We start from the raw sequence: 20,115 nt of genomic DNA, 5'->3' as shown, positions 1-20,115 counted from the left end.
AAAAATATATTGTGTTATCTAAAGATGGATCAATTAAGATTTTTTCAAAACTACCTGGATGACTAGTACTGACAGGCGATGCCTGGCTTCTTTAGTGTATGTTTGTGTTGAAGCATCTGGAGGTCTTGCTTTGAAGGCCTGCTGCATTCTGCTTTCTGCATTAATTCTCTGTGAAAGCACAGCTAATTCTCTCCTATTTGATACTCAAGATGATGCTGTTAGCAATTCATTTCTTTTGGGAACAAGGTGATTAAGTTCCACATACCTGTCTATTTTCATGTATTTAGATCTGTATGAGTCAGACAAACTTCTGTGGGATGCCTACATCAACAGCATATTTTCATGTTTTCTCCCAGATGAGTGATATGTTCAGTGGGTTTTGAGAAATGGTATGGATTTTACATAGAATGAATTTCAAAGCACTATTTTTTAGTATGTCTGAAAAGTGCATAGGTGTGCTCACTCTGTATAAGACGTATAAATGACAGGAATCTGTATAGATTTTAGTCGTGCGTCTAGATGTCCAGATGTGCATTTTATCAGTATTTCTCTTTCAGACTGCGAATGGATACATCTTATTTTTTGAAATCCCTCCGGCAAGAGACAAGTATCTTTATGAGCCAATGTATCCCAAGTAAGTATTGTAAACTTTCTTTGCATCCTCACAGTGTAGGAAAATGTGACCAGACAAGTCCTGGGCAGATTATATGATCAAACACATTTTTATTTCTTGTTTGTGTTTTAAACCTTGATGATTACATAGAGTATCTTTCTTTAGATTTAGAGTCAGTTCAGAGGAGAAGCTGATCTAATTGGCTTGCTGTACACTGGCAGGATTCCTGGCACTTACTGGCAATTCATGAGGTCTCAAAATTCTGAAGAGCAGACTCAATAATGTCTAATTTTGTAATTGATATAAGACACTTCTTTTGGATTCCTGATCTTTCACAGGCTTTAATATTTTCTTAGTAATAATTCAGTTAAATATATCATGTTTCTTAGGAATTATTAGGGTTAAAATTTTTATAAATTCTTCTCTTCTCTCCAACTTTAGAATAATTGAGATATTTTTGAAACAAATTTCCTGTTCCTTATACATAATATGGGCTGTTTTTAGTAAGATGGACAAATATTTTAGTTTTGTGTTGTCGTTATCATCTTATTTCCCTTGTGAACCATGTAGTACATTTCCTTTGTTAAAATGTAATGTGACTGTACACAATGCATTTGTGGTTTACTTCACTGACTTCTAGTGTGCTTTGACACGATATGAAACTATGTAGAAGAGATTAAAACCCTAATGGTGTATTTGTGTATTTGCATGTTTACATAGGCAGACTGTTGTTGATGTTTGTTCACAGAAATAATAAAATGGTCTTGATTTATCATGTATTGTCATCAGAAAAAAAGGAGAGGGGAAAAATTAGAGAAGCCTAGCCTGGTAAAGAAACTGTTAAAATAAATAAAGGAATTAGCATGTCTATTGCTGCACACAGTGCAAACAAAGTAAATGATAACTGATGGCGTGCTCTTCTTCTAATGGGCACATATTTTTAACTAGTAAAATCTGAAACTGTATGGAAATGTGTATAAATTATGCATTAAGAGTGAAAGAAATTTTGGAACTTTGTATGTGCCATGTTAAGGAGGGATTTGAAAATAGCTATCAAGCTATATCAGACTAATTTTCATATATAAGTATTGGAAAGTGACTAACATAAAAGTGCATGTTTTTTGACAAAGTATTTGTTAGATGAGTTGTCTCTTGAATGAAGACTTCAGGGTTTATTTATCAAGTCAAAAGGATAATACTGTGCTTTTTCTGTGGATGAAAAAGACAAGGTGCTTGTCACTACAGTGTTTTTGTTAGGTTACTCGCAATCTCCTAAATCTAATGCATGGACTTAAGATGCATGGATTGAACTTACTGGGATTGCTAGTCTATCTGTATTTAGATCTCAATTTTGAAAACTTCTTAAAATTACTACTGGTTATATTAGATCAAAAGAAAGACTGCCAGTAGTGTTTGTGTGTAAACTGAGTATGCTGGGATTAACTGTGGATTGTTCTGTAAGCTATTATGAACTACTTTTCCTGTGCAGGTGCAATGCTTTGTCAGTTGGTAGTTTCGCTAGTTCTGCTTTATAGTTTCTCCTGTGTTGACCACAAATTAAACAAACAAAAAACAATCCATCTCCCAAACCAAACCCAAGCCAAAATTAAACAGCAGACAAACTGAACAAAAAAACTAAGAACTAAGACTTTAACTTTTTGGGGCATGGTTTTGTTTGCCAAAAATGAAACTATTTCACTGAAATACTTGTGTTTTATTTCTGCAGGACTGAACAATTTAGCAAATCTGTTCTGTTAACTATGAAGCAATTAAAAAATCATTGTAAGGACTCATATACTTCTTGCATTGTTCCTGGAAGGGATCACCTTACTATTTTCTCCCACTGTAGCAGTGCGTTCTTGGCTCCTTCCTGAGTGCTGGCAGTAGTGATTAGTGATAACACAGCCATGTTTTAAGGCAAGATAGGTTGCTGACCTGATGGAGAAACTAAACCTATCTCTTTCCCTTCTTTAACTCCTTGCCCACCATTCCTGAAATTCTAGTAGCTCAGCTTGTGTTGTAACAGAAGGGCTGGTGTTAGGAAGTGGTGACCTTGAAGTAGCTCTGAATCCAAGGACTGGTTGTTAGAATTTCCTGTTCATTAGCAGGATTGTGAAGTTCAGGAGCATGGAGCGACTGGCCAGTGATACTTGTGCAGTGATTCTCTTCAGTTCACGATAAAGCAGTTGCTTGTGATATTTCAGCACTTATGCAAACGTTAATTCTGACTTGTCCAGCTCTGACTTATGTAGTTATGTATCTAAGTTACCTGTGAGTGGAAGTATGTGAGCTTTGCAGAACATTAAGAAGATTGAAGACTGTCCTTTTATTTGCGTAGAATTAGCTGCTGGAAACAAAAATGAAAGGAAAATAGGTCAAACGTAGGTCTGCAGTATATCTGAGGTAAGGTTTTTTCCCTCTATACCATTCTTCTCTTTGGCCACTTCCATGACATACTAGGAAGTTAACAGATTTTGCAGAATATTATCAGCTAATAGACACATTAGATCCTAATGTGTTCTTTAAAGTTTGGACTTGGTCCTATTCTTAAAATTCAGAATAAGGTTCTGCTGGGTGTTTATGATCTGGCCAAATGTACTTTCTGTAAGCAGAATGAGACCAGTCCTCCAGTATCCTTTCTTTAAATAACCAGTTCTACCTGAGTCATAAATGGCATACATCTTGACAAAAAAGGTAAAATAAAAAGAAAACTTTCTTAGTGTAACTTCAGCTTGAAAAGAGTTCTTAAGCACTGCAGGTAAACATTAGGAGATCACGGTGCACTGACAGTACATGCCAGAGACTTGCTCAGCTGCACCTGAATCCTGGTGCAAGACTTTCTAGTTTAATGAGTAATTGAACTTGCAATTGTATTTCCTCCTATAAAGATGGAAAAAAACTAATAAATATTGTGTTTAAGTTCGTCTGTCACCTTAGTTCTCATTTAAATACAATGTGCATGCTTCATTGTCAGTAAATAAAAAGAGACAGAAAAGCAGATTAGAAGATACTTTCTTGGCATCAGGGTTTCTTTCACATTCTTGTGCTTTAGGCAATTGGTAGATGCAGTAAGTTATGCTGTATAAGGCGTTACTAATTTTGAAACAAATACTTGTTTCAAAACTAGTTTCAAACTATAGAGTTTGGTTGATAATTGAAATGCCTTAAATAATTGTTTTGCCTCTATTTAAAGAAATGGATCAAAAAAGCTGCTGAAAATAAAACCCATTGCTTTTTTTATCTTTCACATGAAATTTTTCTTATATGTGATGAAGCAAGATGATCCTGAAGTGCTTGTTCATTTACTCATAGTAGAACTGTTCCAAGAAAATGTAACCAGACAAATAAACAAAAAACAAACAAGCGAAAAAACATCTGTAGAGGAGTTTGTGCATGGGAAGAGAGGGAAACACTTCAGCTGCTTGTTCTTCAATCTGCATTGCAATGTACTGTTTTAAATTTTAGTTTGTTGTACTTCTTGAGGCTTATTTGGTTTCAGATATACTGAATAGATATGGTGAGGGTTTAGAGACTGTTCAGTGTTATGCATGTTTTATATGCAAGCCCCAAAATTAGTTTAAAGTGTAAAGTTAATGCTTACAGTGTAATAGCAGCATTCTGTTCAGAATTCTGATTTTTTTCCAAAGGAAAAAAGGTTTTTATACTTTATCTGGAGTCCCTTGATAGTGCTGTTCATTTGTTATTTTTTATTTTATTGTTTGCTTGTCTTAATATTTTAGGAATGTTATGAGATGAAATTGTTCTAAAGAAGAAATATTTTTGTCTCTGTTAATACTTCGCTGGAGCTTTCTAGTCTGTGGAATAAATGCTGAGTCCTGCTTAATCCATTTGACTAAAAACACATTTTAAAAAAAAAGTAAAATAGACTGCCTCAGACTATTTCACTGTTCCAGCTCTTAAAAACCTCTCTTCAGTTCATAGCTGGCTTGGAAGAGATCAGTGTTGGCCATTAGCCCGCATTCTGTGATATTTCCCAGAAGTGAACACAAGTACAAAGTCCCGCTTCAGTTAGTTCAGTCTAATTTTATCACCATATTACTAAAGGTGCAACAAAATAAAACAAAAGAATGTGTGATAATAGGATGGCAAAATATGATTAATCTCTGCATGTAGTCTGCTTAAAAGTGGTAGTGCACATAAGTAGTGTCACATAAGTGACAATGTTTTTTGAGGAATTTCCAAATGAATTTGTACAGATATTGTACAGATTGTTTCACAGGGGTGAGGCGTGCAACACCACCACAGCAGAGACTTTTCTCTATTGGATTGTTAATTATTTCAGGTCAGAATTTCAGCAAAAATAGTGATGTTAAGACTTGAAAAGACATTGTGTGGTAATTTAATACTGAGGATATTTTCGTCTCGTGTTTCCTCATGTCCTCAAGTGGAGCCCACATGGGAGTTAAGGGCCATAAATTTAGAATCAGGTCTGAATGTCATGTCAGCCATCACGAGCACATTAACAAGCTAATGCTTGTATTCCACTTCATATTACTGTATTAATGCGTACATATCTGGTTAGAGTATTTGTGCCCTATTATTTTTGATATTTTTCAAAACTTTTTCCTTTCCTTAGCAAGACTGTTTATAGGTGCCATAAATTACCTCACCAGTTGGGATTTTTTCCCCTGATTCAGTACACTGAAGATTAGTGTGCAGATATGTTTTGAACTTTAAACTCTGCATGGATAATTGTTGAGATACACAGTTAATTAACTTACTAAATAATTGTTCTTGGGATTAAACTTGCACTAAATTTTGTGTGTGATTTTTTTTCCTTGTTAAAACAACAAAGTTGGTTTTGGCATTGATTGGACAATGTATATTTAAAACTAGATTAGGTGTAAAATTTTATTAAACATTGTGGCATTTGCTAGCCCAGGCATGGTTCAGAAGCAACTAAGAACTCTTTGAAAATGAAATAACTTGTGACACCACTTTACTTTTAAAAGTAATAGCTGATTAGTGTGTCAATTAGAAGCACAGAATGGCTTGGGTTGGAGGGACTTGAAGGATCATCAAGTTCCAACCCCCCTGCCACGGGGAGGGTTGCCAGCCAGTAGATCAAATACTAAGATCATATTGCCCATAGGCTTGTCCGACCTGGCCTTAAACACTTCCAGTGATGGGGCATCCACAACCTTTCTGGTCAGCCTGTCCCAGCACCTCACCACTCTCAGTAAAAAAAAAAACTTCCATCTGATATCTAATCTAAATCTTCCATCCTTTAGCTTAAAACATTCCCCCTTGTCCTATCACTAACTAACCATGTAAAAAGTTGATTTCAGTCATGTTTATAAACTTCCTTTAAATATTGGAATGCTGCAATGAGGTCTCTCCAGGGCTTTCTCTTTTCCAGTTTGAACAAGCCTGGTTCCTTCAACTTGTCTTAACAGAAGTGGTGTTCCAGCCCTTGGATTATTTTTATGGGCCTCCTTCGGACCACAGACAGGTCCAATTCTTTCTTGTGCTGATGTCCTCATGCCTGAATGCAGTACTCCAGGTGTAGCCTTATGAGGGCAAAATAGAGGGAAGCAATCACTTCCCTTGCTGTCTGGCAACACCTCTTCTGTTGGAGCTCAGGATATCATTGGCCTTCCAGGCTGCAAACATACTCTCTTGGCTCATTATAAGTTTTTCATCATCCAGAGCGCCAAAGTCCTTCTCCACAGGCCTGCTCCCAAGAATTTCTTCTCCCAGTTTGTATACATACCTGGGATTACTTTGACCAAAGTGCAAAAGCTTGTATTTTTCTATGTTGAACCTCATTAGGTTCACAAGGCCCACCTTTTGGGTTTATCAGGGTTCCTCTGGATGGCATCCCTTCCTTCTGCTGTATTAACCACACTGCGGTACTTCTCAAACCTCAGAAACCTATTATTCACTGTGGTAGAAAAGACTGTATGGAGAATTACTTTTTAAAATCCTTCCTCACTCTTCCTAGTTATTTCATTTGCTCTCTTTAAATCATTGATTGTCTGGCTTTTTCTGTCTGCATGCATATAGATGTGGACTAAACCAGACATTTTTTATATGCTGATGGCTGACTGCAGTATCTAGTGGAGATAAAGAAGTTTAGAGGTCAGAAAATTAAGATTACGTGGAAATCAAAGCTCATAGTGCAGTTTTGTTTTACTTATTTCAGAACTGATCGTAAAAGCATGGTAGACAGTGGCTTGTTGTTAAAGACTTGTATTTAAAGGTGATGATGGTGGTATAAATTCATCTGCAAATATTGATTGCTTTGTTCTGTTGTTTTTCCCTAGGTCTGCTTATTGTTTTTATTAGCTGAAACATTAAACACACACACACACACATATATATATATAAAAAATTCAAAGCATACTACTGAAGGAACTGCTTTAGCAGCAACTGTGGAGGTAGTCCAAAATATGTATAAAAATATGTTACTTCCTGTGTTTCAGTTATTTGTTTTAAATATATGTCCTAATGAACCAGTCTAGAGTTTTGAATGTGCTTTTCAGAAGTGTCTCCACTGCTTCCCAAGCAGCTGTGAGTTGTGGGAACTGACGATACTGTTGGGTTGGATGGTTTGTTTGTTTTGTTTTGTTTTGCTTTTTAGTTCCTTTTTCCATTTTATCAGTGTTGGATCTTGTATCTTTTATTTTCAACATAGCATTCTAATAGATTTAAGTATTACTTTATTATTTACTTACTTATTATTATTATTAGAGCCAATTCTCTCTGCAGGATCAAATAAATGCAACAGAATGTGACTTCACAATAAGAATTTTAGCATTTCACTTAGGTATATGCTTCTCTTTAGTTTGGGGAAAGTCAGGTTAGAAATCTACATCAGATTAACGTGGGAAAAGAATCATAGAATCACCAAGATTGGAAAAGACCTAAAAGGTCATCCAGTCCAACCGTTCACCTATTCCCAATAGCTCCCACTAAACCATGTCCCTCAAGACAACATCCAGCCTTTCCTTGAGCACCCCCAGGGTCGGTGATTCCACCACCTCCCTGGGCAGTCCATTCCAGTGCCTGGCCACCCTTTCTGAAAAGTAATACTTCCTCATGTCCAGCCTGAATCTCCCCTGCCGTAGCTTGAAGCCATTCCCCCTGGTCCTATCACTAATGACACGAGAGAAGAGGCCAACCCCCAGCTCACTACAGCCTCCCTTCAGGAAGCTATAGAGAGCAATGAGGTCTCCCCTGAGCCTCCTCTTCTCCAGGGCTTAGTGAATGAAATGCTTAGTGAATGAATTTTGGAAAAGGAGAAATTATGTTTACCATATTTCTATACCCTTATTTTAAAAGTCATTCATGAGACTTAGTTGTTTAGATCCTCAGCATCTTACAGAGTCTTTGTTTAAATGTATAATGCTAATTTTTTGTGAATAAACATCTGGAGTGTAATGTAAAATATGGAACAGGGAATGAATATGGTCATAAAAAGAAATACATTTTGATCTTCAAGATCTGAAACATCTCTAAAAGGCTTTTATTCTACCTTCAAAAAAAAAAATAACACAGTACTCTACACATTCCATGTCACTGCATTTGGCAACTGCTGCTTCAGTATAAGCTGGGGAATGTAAGGACAGGGCACAGCTCTGCTGAAAAGGACTTAGAAGTACTGATGGATGGGCAGCTGGACAAGAGCCAGCAGTGTCCACTCCCAGCCCAAAAAGCTAACTATAGCCTGAGCTAACCATATCCTAAGAAGCATGGCTAACAGTGTGAGGGAGGTGATCCTGCCCCTCTTTGCGCTGATGAGGCCTGACCTAGAGTGTTGTGTCCAGATGTGGAGTCATCAGTACGAGAGAAATATGGACCTGTTGGAGCCAGTCCAGAGGAGAGCCATAAAAATTATCCAAGGGATTAAACACTATCCCTGTGAGGACAGGCTGAGAGAGTGGGACTGTTCAGTCTGGAGAAGAGAAGGGTCTGGGGAGAACTGGGAGTGGTTTTCCAATGTCTATAGGGGCTCTGTAAGAAAGACAGGGACAGACTCTTTAGCTGGGTCTGTTGTGATAGGACAGGGGGAAATGGTTCCAAACAAAAAGAGGGAGAAGTTATATTGGATATGAGAAAGTTTTTTACAGTAATGTTGGTGAGGCCCTGGAACATGCTGGTCAGAGAGTTGGTGGATGTCCTGTCCCTGGAGGCATTCAGGTTGTGCGGGGCTCTGCACAGTGTGATGCAGCTGTAGGTGTCTGCTCATTGCAGAGGAGTTGGACTAGATGACCTTTAAGGGTCCCTTCCAACTCAAATGATTCTATATATCTGGGTTTTTCTTGGATCACTAATGAAGTGGGAGGTTTTTCCTCACTCTGAGTGCTAAGAGACTTATGCAGAAGTTTAGTTATGTTAACAGATATGGCCAGTATCTTTAAAGTTAATGATTGGAGGCCTAGAAGAACATGCTTTGATGCTTCATCTATACAGGGATTAAGACTGAACTCTGAAAAATATAATAAAGATTTTCCACTGTTTCATTTGCCGCTCACTTACTTTTTCACTTACAGTTTCTTCTCTATTGTTTCAAGCACAGGTTCTTTAACTTCATGAAGGTGATTTTGGTTGTCTCCTTAATGAGGTTAGAATAGAGGTGAAATGTGTGTAGCTAGTTGGTTACTGGAATGTCCATTCCTCTCAATTCTTGCACAGCAGAGACTTACTTAGAATTTGGATACAACAGTAGCAGATGCTGATACGGCAATGCAGGCCAAACATTCTTTCCTGCTTCTGTCAGCAGAGCAAATTCTTTGTTTAAAGGTCAAAGTAGCTGAACTAGTAAGGCTGACTCATGCAGATGTGGACTGTGTGAACACAGTGTACCGTGTTCTCCCTGCACCCATGGTCAGGCTTTACTTTGGATTGTTAGCTATAGGCAATAAATTAAAATACTGAAGTTTTTGAGTTTCATCAGCATGATAATAGCTGTCTGGAAGAAGATGTACTCTGCAGTTTGAAACAAATATGTTGATAAAAAATATCAGAAAACTGAAATCCAAAATACTCTCACAAACTATTTTTATCAGAGGTGTTTAAAGAAAAACAAAGTCTGCCCTAATGAAATATTATCTTCCTGAAAAAAAACCTATCTTTCCAGCTGTGGTGTTCCCATTCTGGCTTGTATTTTGTCCTTCACAAAACTGCTATTTATACTTGGTTATGTACCTGTCAGTTAGTTACATTGTATGGTGTGTTACAATAACACTTACATGTTACACAATCTTTTTCTGTCTATTTTTTTTTTGTTGTTTGATTAGAAGATTGAGTTATACCACTGACTCTAGATGAGCAACAGTCCTGTCATATTGCTTGGGAACAGTCTGTCTGAGTTTGTGTGTCCACATGGACTGAAAGAAAGGCTCAAACATCTGGTCATTTCTAGTTGTTTTCTGTCCCCTTCTCCAATCCTCAGGATTATACACTGCAGGTAGTAGCAGAGATTTGAAGTAGCTAAGTTGTTTGTTTGTTTGTTTGTTTTGTTTTGTTTTGTTTTGTTGTAATCTTTTAAATACCTGATTCTAGAAGATGTAAGGACAAATCAGGTGGAACTTCCAAGAAATGCATAGTGATTAAAGAATAGCTGGCTACTATGAGGTTTGTTTTTTTCCAAGTCAGCTGTGTTTTGTAATTTTTTATGCTTTTTATGTACACTTGTTTAGACAAAGTGTGCAGTCTGGGGACATTAAATTAACTAGCCTTACAGATATTTCTTTTTTTGTGACCCCCATGGTGTTGTTCTTAAAACATGTTAATATTTAAGTCTGTAAACTTTACCTTGTTAAAGGTTGCTTTTCTCTTATGTCAGCTAGCATAAATCTTTAGCTTTGCTTAAGAATATGTGTAGTGTACATCAAAGAATAGTTTATCTGAATGCAGTGTTTTGCTATAAAATGGTAATGAAATTAAGGTACGTAAAGCCAACTGAGATCAAGAAAGTCAGGAAAGAGGTTATAGTGTCACTGTGATATCAAACGGCTCAAAAACTGCAGCTGCTTTGTTATTATGTAGTTGTTATTATGCAGGTATGTATTGTGTAGTTACACTGGCTGCCTTGCTGTAGGGTGAAGTATTCTCTTAGCTAAGATCCAAGATGACATAGATTTGTGTATAAATTTGTTTCTGACTAATGATGTTAGGCAAAACTCTAACTTGTTTACAATGTCTTTGAAGTGCATAATCGGATTTGTTAGCCAGAGTGATGCTCATTTCAGCACAGGATGATGTCAAGTCACAATGCTTGCAGAGGTCAAGTTTTTTTTTTTTTTAATTAAGTGAACATATGGCACATTGAATAAACTAAACAAATAAGTATGTTATATTTTGTTTGAGAATTGAGTGTGAAAGATAAAATGGGGAAAATATACACTAGAAGCTTTCACTGTGTAGAAACATAAAGTTTAATGGTCTGTTTTAAGGAAGTTCTCAGTCATCTGTTTTATCCCTTTTCTTGGTAGGTCAAAGGCTTACTGATAATTTACTGTAGTGTAATAGTCATATGAATTATTGTAATAAATGTCTGCCTGTTGAGTTGTGAGACATTAAAGATGGAAACATTCGTCTGCTAAAAGGAGATGAAGAATCATGAGAGTTTTACAGTCTAAACCTGCGATGCTTTTTGACAAAGATTGAATGTGCAATTGTTGTAACATTCATTGTCTGCTCATTGTATTAGTTTACTTGTGTACTCCTTATAGACACATAGGATGATACTACCAGTCACAATTTTTGCTTTAAAATTGTGTTGTACAAGGGCTGTTCTGAAAGTAACTCCCTATTTTATTATGTTGGTGTCAGAAGTGGGTGTTGGTGGTACAGCAGTAGAGGTTGAACCTTCCCAAGAGTATTCCTTTACATGTTGCCATATGACAGATGGCAGCAGAGGGGCAGCCTGACAGAATGATATCTGAAATGGAAGCATGGATGGATCAAAGGTGTGTCATTGAATTCCTCCTTGTGAAAAAAAAGGCACCCACTGACATTCATTGGCCAAACAATGAATGTGAGCATAGTGAGGTGGTAGGTGCTGCATTTCAGCAGTGGTAACAGCAACAATGGGCTGCCTATACTGGTGCAGATGGACAGGCTCTTGAACGTCACAGTCATAAATGCATAGCTAATGGTGGTAACTGTTGAAAACTAGTGCTTGGTAGCTGAGAATTTTCTCTATCAAATAGTGTTATTGTGATCTTTGTCTCTTGTAGTTTCTGTGGAAATAAATAGGAGGCATTATTTTTGGAGCAACTTGTGTTGCTCGTAGGTAGTAGATGTCTGATATACATAAGAAAAAATCAGTAAGAACTCTAAAAATAACTCTTACCTCTTTTGACTGGCACCTTGTTTCAATGTTTGTATTTCTTTCTGTTTTAGAGGAAGCCCACATATAAAGGGAACCCCACATTATAAAGAAGAACAATGTGCTCCTTCTTTAAATGTTGAAATGAAGAAAGTGTTGGACCTACAAGCTTCTATCACAAGGTATGTTCATTAATTGCATTGGAACTTTTCTGTTTATTGCAGTTACTTGTTAAAAAGAGAAGAGGAAACTGGATAGGAAGCTTTAGAAAGCTTGAGAAGGTGAAAAAGGAATTCAGGAAATCAGGAATTCTTTCCTTCTGTGCTTGCTGATGTATTTTCACTGTATAAAAAAGTACAAAATACATTTATATTCCATATTACAGTACTATAAAATGTGTGTGCATGTGGGCTCAAAGTATGGATTAGATATTTAATGGAGACATAGGTACGTAGGCAAGTATGTAGGCAGAATTTCAACATTTCCTCCAGTCATCTGCAGATGTTTCATCTGCAAGATTTTGTTTACCTCAACTTTTCTGTGGTGATTGCCTTTTCTGTACCTACTTAACGTAAGAAATTGGTGAAACTGCATAGTATTGGGGTGGGATGGAAGAACAACAAAGTGCAAATTGGAAATAGTCTTCAAAGGAGAAAATGGATATTGAAATACATGTAACAAATGTTGGGAAGAGCTTTCCTAGAAGGCTTCAGGTTGTTATTTACATGCATATGATTAACAAGTTTTCAGAATTTTAGAGATCTTTTGGGAATTACTAAGGAGAAGTCCAGCGTCTTCTGAATTAATGAGCTTAATGAGAGCATGGGAAGTATTGTGTACAGCCTTGGTGATATTGGTAATTTTCTGCTACGGATAAATAGTTGATTGTCTGCAACATCTTATGTTTATTCTATTATATGTTTATATGTTTATTATATAAAAGTAGTATGAGTATGATCTACAGATCTTCGTGTACCATTTGAACAACTTCTCTAATGATACAGACCTGTTAATAATTTCTGATTCCTGAAATAAGACAAAGAGGTACTATATTTTATAAGTTTGGTTTCCTACTGTCTAAAAGGCTTATACACTTATAACTTAATTGATATAATTTCGGAACTTATTTATGCAAAAGGCAGTAATGTGATGTTTGATACACTAATTGATAATTCTGTGACACTGATTTGAGTTACAAATTTTAAAGACAATTACAAATACATTTGTTAGTTTGCAGTCCACGTTAGATGACCTACTTGTTGCTACTGCTGATGGATTTCTCCATCTTGTTCACTGGGATGGGATGACCAATGGAAGAAAGGCCATCAACCTGTGTACGGTTCCTTTTTCCGTGGACTTGCAATCTTCTCGAGGTATATATATATATTTTGTGGGGTCTTTTTGATGAAGAAATATTGTCTAATATAAAATACAGTGTGCTTTGAAATGGAGATTAGAAAAATTTGCCTTTTTAAAATGTGGACAAAATATCCTGTTTAAATCAGCTTTTGCTGTGAAGTAGTAAGTAACTGAGAAGTTGTTGGTTTGCACTGTCACTATGTTGACATATTTTTAAATCAGCAGGTTCATTTTTGGGATTTGAAGATGTTTATATCAGAGATATGGAGTACTGTGCCACGCTTGATGGTTTTGCAGTTGTTTTTAATGACGGCAGAGTTGGTTTCATTACGCCAGTGTCAAGTAGATTCACTGCTGAGGTATATTCTCTTTAGTATTTATAGCACACATTCTACAATAGATACCCATTCCCTGGTTTCCATCTCCCAGTTAGCTTTCTATTTTAACTTCTGTTCAGATACAAAGAAATAATCTTAAAAACAAAACAAAACAAAAAAAACCTTAAGAGTTGGCATAAGAGCAGTACTTATATTAGTACTTAATATTTCTAATTGAATATTTGAACTAGATTGCTTCAGTGGCCATACCTGACTGGGAGAGAGTAATTAGTAGCAGGTAAAATTTCTAGTTTTGTTTTGGAATGCCATCATAGTTCTGAGGTCTTATTACTGTCTGTGACAGTTTGTTTACTAGTTTTAAGTGATAAAAAGAGGTTTCTCCTGTGGCAAAGTATTGTAGCTATTTCTAGCTTTCTGCTGAAATTAAGTATAATTCTTCTCATAGTGACAAGCATATTTCTGGATTTGTTTCTTGGGAGCTCTTCTAAGCTATGTACTTCCTTTCTGTAGCTCAGCCTACAAACCTTACATTTTATCATTCAGTCTCTTCTAATCAGGCAGAAGGACTAGATGATCTGAAGGGTCCCCTCTGGCTGAACTATTTTATTCTATTACAAAAAAAAAAAAAAACAATCAAAAGAATTTATTTACTTGGGCCTAGACTCCTTCACAGTCTTACAATATTTACAGTTTCAGTGATTGCAGATGAGGGTTTTATTCTCCTGCTGTGTTTTGTTTCTATCCTTGGTACTACCTACTGGTTTTTATGTAGTAGCAGGGATATACTTACCTTATGGGTAATGACTTGCTTTGGTTATTCAGAACTTTGAAATAAAGTCCACTGTATATATAACCTGGTTTCATAATTACTTATTTAAAAAAATAGAGAAGGATGCCAGTGTACAGGGAAGCTGTTTACCTGAGCCATGTCATTAACTTTAGTATTTGTAATAGAAATTTACTGAGGTTATGACAGTCAAGTAGCAAATCAGTTATATGGAATGCATAGGTAGCACACAGGTAGAAAGTGGGTTTTATGAATGAAAGCACTGTTTAACTCAACATTTTCAAAACTGGATTCAAAGACTGGATGTTGTGTTGAGGGACATGGTTTAGTAGGAGCTATTGGGAATAGGTGAACGGTTGGACTGGGTGATCTTTTAGGTCTTTTCCAACCTTGGTGATTCTATGATTCTATGATTTTATGACTTCCTTTCTTTACAGCAACTCCATGGTGTTTGGGCACAAGATGTGGTTGATGGAACATGCGTGGCAGTGAATAACAAATACAGACTAATGGCGTTTGGATGTGCCAAGTAAGTTTTGTAGGGGTGCCTAGTTGGGGAAAAACATGTATTTCCTTGTGTAACACAAGTACTTGATTATTTTCACCAACTTCTGTTGCAGAAGTTTAAGAATGAAAATGGTCAGTCTTCCTAGTATATTATGTTGTGTCAAGAAACCAGAAGGGAAGGCCTACATGAACCAAAATTGCAATTGATGCTTTTTTTTCAGCTTTGAGGATAAATAAAGAGTCTAGACCAGTAGCAAGGATTGGAAATGTGCTACTGTCCCAGTTAGTTTCAAAGGAGCATTAGGAAGTCAATTTTAAGCAGTTAATTATATTGAATGGAAGTAGCATTTTGTAGCCAACTGACAGAATGTTATGTTTTGATTGGGAAGAATGTTGCCTGTTTAAATATAGGACTATTTAGAATTTAAACTTAAAAAAAAAAAAAAAAAAGTAGCTGTGGTATTTATTTACTACTTTTTTCTTTAATATAGGAGGAACTACAGTTTTAAAAGTGTATTGGATTTTCAGAGTATTTCATAAGACTGTGATCGTACAGGTCTTCGGTTGTCTTATGAAGTAGTGTTCTTCTAGTAGTAATGATACAGTATGTTGGCAATTGCCTTTGAAGAACACTTACTGTAATACATAGATCTTAGTTTGCACTGCTGCACTCCTGATGACCCCTTAGCACCTAGTAAAAATGGAATTTGCTCGTACAGCTTGTAATGCAGTTGGAAGCCATAAAAATGTGTGGATCATATCTACACATATGTTTACAGAGAATTAAAAAGTCTTGGTGTATTAATTATTGTGGAACTTTTTTTTTTTCTGATCCTTAAAATATGTATGTAAATGTAACATGACGTGGTATATCTGTTCTATGTACTGTACAACAAGTTTGTAAAGAAGTTGTTCTGTTGCATCTGGACAAGTTGAGTTAGTGATAAAACAGTGTATGAAAACCAGGATGTAACCCTTTTGTTAACATCTTGAAATTAAGGAGAAGTTCAAATGGACTGTAGTCTAAAGTGTTTATACTCTCTTCCAGTGGCTCTGTGCAGGTTTATACAATAGATACCACCACTGGAGCCATGCAGTTTTCTCATAAGTTGGAGCTAACACCAAAACAATATCCTGGTGAGCTAATTTTGTTGCTTGAATTTTCCAGCTGCTTTTTGGGCACTAAAAAAACCCCCATATTTTTAACTAGTTAAAAACTGTTTTTTTCTGTTACCACTGATAGCATTAGTTTCTACTCTTGCATGTGTATACTGAATTACTCTTATTGTATTTGCTCTTTTTGCTGCTTGCTTCTGAGTTTTGAGTGTTCCATATGTGAGGTTTTTTATTTTGAGCGGATCTGACAGATAGCTGACAGATCATGTGCTGCTGTCATGTTGTGCCTTTTGAAGTGCTGCAGGTCCCAGTAGTTCACACGTCATCTTTGTATCACTTTCCCATTACTTATGAAGAAAAGCAGAAATTATTATCAAAACTGATATCGAATGTAATAAAAGAGGCACTTGAAATAACTTGAAATAAGTGACACGCAGAGTCCTAAGATTACAGAAAATATTTTTTTGAATAATCCAGCAGTCCCAGTTGTTAATGTAGACTTATCAGTGAAGAACATAAAAAGGGATGAGTTATGTCTTGAACTGGAAGTGTGCATGCCTGTAAATTTCAACAGCAACAACAACAACAACAACAACAACAAAAAGGTAAATAAGAGTTTCATAGTCATGTGATGTGCCAGAGGAAGAAGTTTCATGAGTGGCTGTAAAATCTTTTTTTTCCCTGAAAACCATCTTACCAGAATTGCAATTATGATTGTCGTAGTATGATGTTTTTCTGGCCTGTTTTCATGTGGTTTTAGTTTTCCACTAAACCCAAAATTTATTTGAAAGAAAATTGATTATTAATTTGTTTTTTATTCAAGTGGGCAACAGCAGCAAAGAATTGATTTCTACTGTTAAGATGAGAGCAGTTGGAGAACATGACATTTTTTCACATGATATTTTACTGTCTGTTTTTTTAACAGATATTTGGAATAAAACAGGGCCTGTTAAGCTAATCAGATGGTCACCTGATAGCTGTGTTGTTATGGTGACCTGGGAATGTGGAGGCTTGTCCTTGTGGAGTGTTTTTGGTGCTCAGCTTATTTGTACTTTAGGAGGTGATTTTGCGTGAGTATCTTTCTTTCACTTAATTATAAAATACTATATTAGAACACTTCATTTATCTAATTAAGATAATTGGAAACTAATACATTATCTTAGTTTTTTATCTTTTTCTTTTATAATTCCTTACCTATGGAGATCAATGAATGTTATTGAATAGGAGTTTTGTAGTGATCTTTCTGCCCATAAAAGCTAATTCCGCTGAAGGTAGACTTTGGCAGAAAAGCATTGTTAAAATTTGCTTGGTGCCCATGTATATATATATACGTGTATGTGTGTGTATATATACATATACATATATATATACGTTCCAGGAATAACAATTACATTTACTGTAGACACTCAACATCACTTAACATCACTTTACCTTTTAGGCTTTAGGCTTTTTTAGTTGAAGATGAGTGTAAATACAGAATCATAGGACAATACAAAGATAAGTTAATTTTTTATGTTGATCAAGTAATTCCAAACTCAAACTCTTTTTGTACTGTTTTTAAGGTATCAGTCTGATGGTACTAAAAAGGACCCTCTAAAGATCAGTTCTATGGTAAGTATGAATATAAAAATACTGTCACAGGGGGGTGCCTGTTGGTTTTTTTTTATTATTAATTATTTGTAGTAAAACAGCTTTCAGAAAACCAAACTGGCTTTCTTTGGATTTATTACACTTAATTATTAATGTGTGTATAATGTTCTTCCTAACGTAAATGTTTCTTTGAGAGAAGAAGGAACAGCTGATGATTTTTTTCATCTATTATGTCCGATAATGAAGTATGTATGGAAAGCGTTATTTTTAATGTTGCTTGTAAGAATAAATGCTTCTGTTGTTTTTTCTTCTTTTTTTTTTTTTTTTTTAATTATTATTGTTTACATTTAGACCTGGGGTTCAGAAGGGTATCACCTCTGGGTGATTTGTGGAAATTCTTCTCAAAACGTCAAGTCTGACAGAGATACAAAAAGCGAAGCTCACCAAAGTGGTATTCTGCAGTTTCATTTCATCAAGAGTGCACTCACTGTCAACCCTTGTATGGTAAGGAGCTTGTTTGTTTATTGAGTTATTCTTTGTTAAATTGGTCACTGTAAAGTCTGTGGAATGATTGTTTAAAAATATGGCTTTGAAATAATGTAACATAAAACCTACCAGTATAAAAAGATGCGAAGATTGAGAACTGCTATAGTGCCTGATTTTCATGTTGCTTAATCTGTTAATACAGTGATCAAATGTTTTTCCTTTTTTTCCTGTACACAGAGCGAAAGGTTAATTTTATTTTATTTTGTTTTGTTTTAATATAGAGTAACCAGGAACAAGTCCTTCTGCAAGGAGAAGATCGTTTGTATTTGAACTGTGGGGATGCAACACAGGCTCAGAATCCAAGAAATACTTCAGCATACTCTGAACATAAGCCTACCAGGGAAAGAGTTCCATTTTCAGATGGCAGTTTAGATTCTCAGGGTTTAAGCACTTTACTAGGACACCGACATTGGCATGTTGTACAGGTACTTCTTACTGGTTGCCTGTGTGTTCTGTGCTTACTAGAATTTGTAGTTAGTCTCATCACTCTTTGCCATACTTCTTGTCTCTAGACAGAATTGTTGCCATTTTACTTTCTTTTGGCTTCTTGACAAATGATAAAGGAATATTGACCATCTCTGCTTTGTGGTTATGAATTAGTGGTCTAATCAATGAGAAAATCAGAATATCTTTTTGATATTCTGATGGAAGAAGTAACTTAATTCTTTCTCTGTGCTTTGAAAGGGAGAGTAAGTGTGACATGCAAGAAATCCTTAGGGATTAGTTTTGTTCTTTGTATGTTTATGCAGATTTCTTTAAGCATATGAAACTGATGAATACAGTCTATGATGTTGGCTGTATTTCAAGTAGTCTTAAATGGCATCTGTCTATGTAATTCAAACCACACAAAACAAAGCTTGGGAAGAAGAAATTACTTCCCAAGATCATTAATAGAAGAGATTCTTCTTTCTCTGCCGTAGAAGAAAAATTAAATATGTTCTAATCTAACATCTTCCATACTAGAATTCGAGATCTTTTAAAAAAATTATTTGGAAAATTATGTACCAGTATGTTATTTTTCACATAGAGCAATAATTGCAACATGTGACATTAAGCATATATGTAAGATTCTGAATACAATTGAATTTCCACTTTAGCTGACTAGAAAGCAGTTCTGCACTCTGAAAGTGAGGTAGGAGGGCAGAATCCTCATTCTCTGTGGAAAGAAAACTAGGACAACTGGGAATTTTTGTGGAGAGCAACATACCTCTGAGAGCTAACAGTTCATACTGAAGGCACTTACTTCAGGGACTGGAGTTTGATTCTGGATCATCTCTTTGTCATCTCTTGTGACATGAGGAATCCAGGGCAAAGGTGTAATTTGATGCATCCCAGGGAAGTGGTTTCATAACAAGGCTTTTGAGCATGCTGGTTTGTGTTTCTGATTGGATTAGAAATTTCATCTCAACACTGGAAGTCCTTCCTGACTGCTGCATTTATCAAAATTTGTACTTCCTATGAAAGTTTCTCATGGAAGAGAAGGTGCCTCAAGGGAGAGAAGTTAGTTATTCATCTATAAAGTTGTGTTGTATGATGTTAATGCACTTCTAAATTTCTTGTATTAACAGTCTAACATTTATGATTCAGTAGTATTATTGGAGGAAAAAGTAATTGTGGTTAAAAAGGAGTCTCAGCATCAAAGGTATTATAATTAATCACTACTGTATTGAAGCTTGGTGTGGTAATTTTTTTGTTTGTTTGTTTTGATGTTTTTTTTCTTTTAGATTCATAGTACTTATCTAGAAAGCAACTGGCCAATAAGGGTGAGTGATTTTTAAGAACGTATTCTTTCTTCTTTGGAAGTATTGGGTTCTTACAATCATTCTTCCTGATTAGATGAGTTCTTAAAGATGAAATCATTGTTTTAAATTACAGAAAGAAGACTATGTTGGATATTAAAAGTAGAAAACATAAAGATACTTCACAGACTTTGCATTGCTTCATTACTTCATGGTGATGT

General features: G+C 35.7%; 1 protein-coding gene across 2 annotated transcripts in view; it reads left to right on the top strand.

Moving 5' to 3' along the window:
* RIC1 (RIC1 homolog, RAB6A GEF complex partner 1) overlaps positions 1-20,115 on the top strand; it is a 46,953-nt gene that overhangs the window by 10,934 nt on the left and 15,904 nt on the right. Inside the window, exons 3-13 of one of the 2 annotated variants that reach the window (XM_052700457.1) lie at positions 558-634; positions 11,987-12,094; positions 13,143-13,285; positions 13,497-13,630; positions 14,834-14,925; positions 15,952-16,040; positions 16,945-17,089; positions 17,582-17,630; positions 17,961-18,113; positions 18,377-18,580; positions 19,880-19,918. In XM_052700457.1, coding sequence (XP_052556417.1) covers positions 558-634; positions 11,987-12,094; positions 13,143-13,285; positions 13,497-13,630; positions 14,834-14,925; positions 15,952-16,040; positions 16,945-17,089; positions 17,582-17,630; positions 17,961-18,113; positions 18,377-18,580; positions 19,880-19,918 — 1,233 coding nt within the window. Of the gene's footprint in view, positions 1-557; positions 635-11,986; positions 12,095-13,142; positions 13,286-13,493; positions 13,631-14,833; positions 14,926-15,951; positions 16,041-16,944; positions 17,090-17,581; positions 17,631-17,960; positions 18,114-18,376; positions 18,581-19,879; positions 19,919-20,115 lie in introns of both variants that reach the window. The other variant, XM_052700456.1, reaches the window with a different exon arrangement.

The sequence above is a fragment of the Tympanuchus pallidicinctus genome, unplaced genomic scaffold (genome assembly GCF_026119805.1).
Source record: "Tympanuchus pallidicinctus isolate F22 unplaced genomic scaffold, pur_lepc_1.0 scaffold4, whole genome shotgun sequence".
NCBI classification, from domain to species: Eukaryota; Metazoa; Chordata; class Aves; order Galliformes; family Phasianidae; genus Tympanuchus; species Tympanuchus pallidicinctus.
The sequence above is the reverse complement of the archived record's forward strand: the minus strand, read 5'-3'. Positions and strand labels throughout refer to the sequence as shown.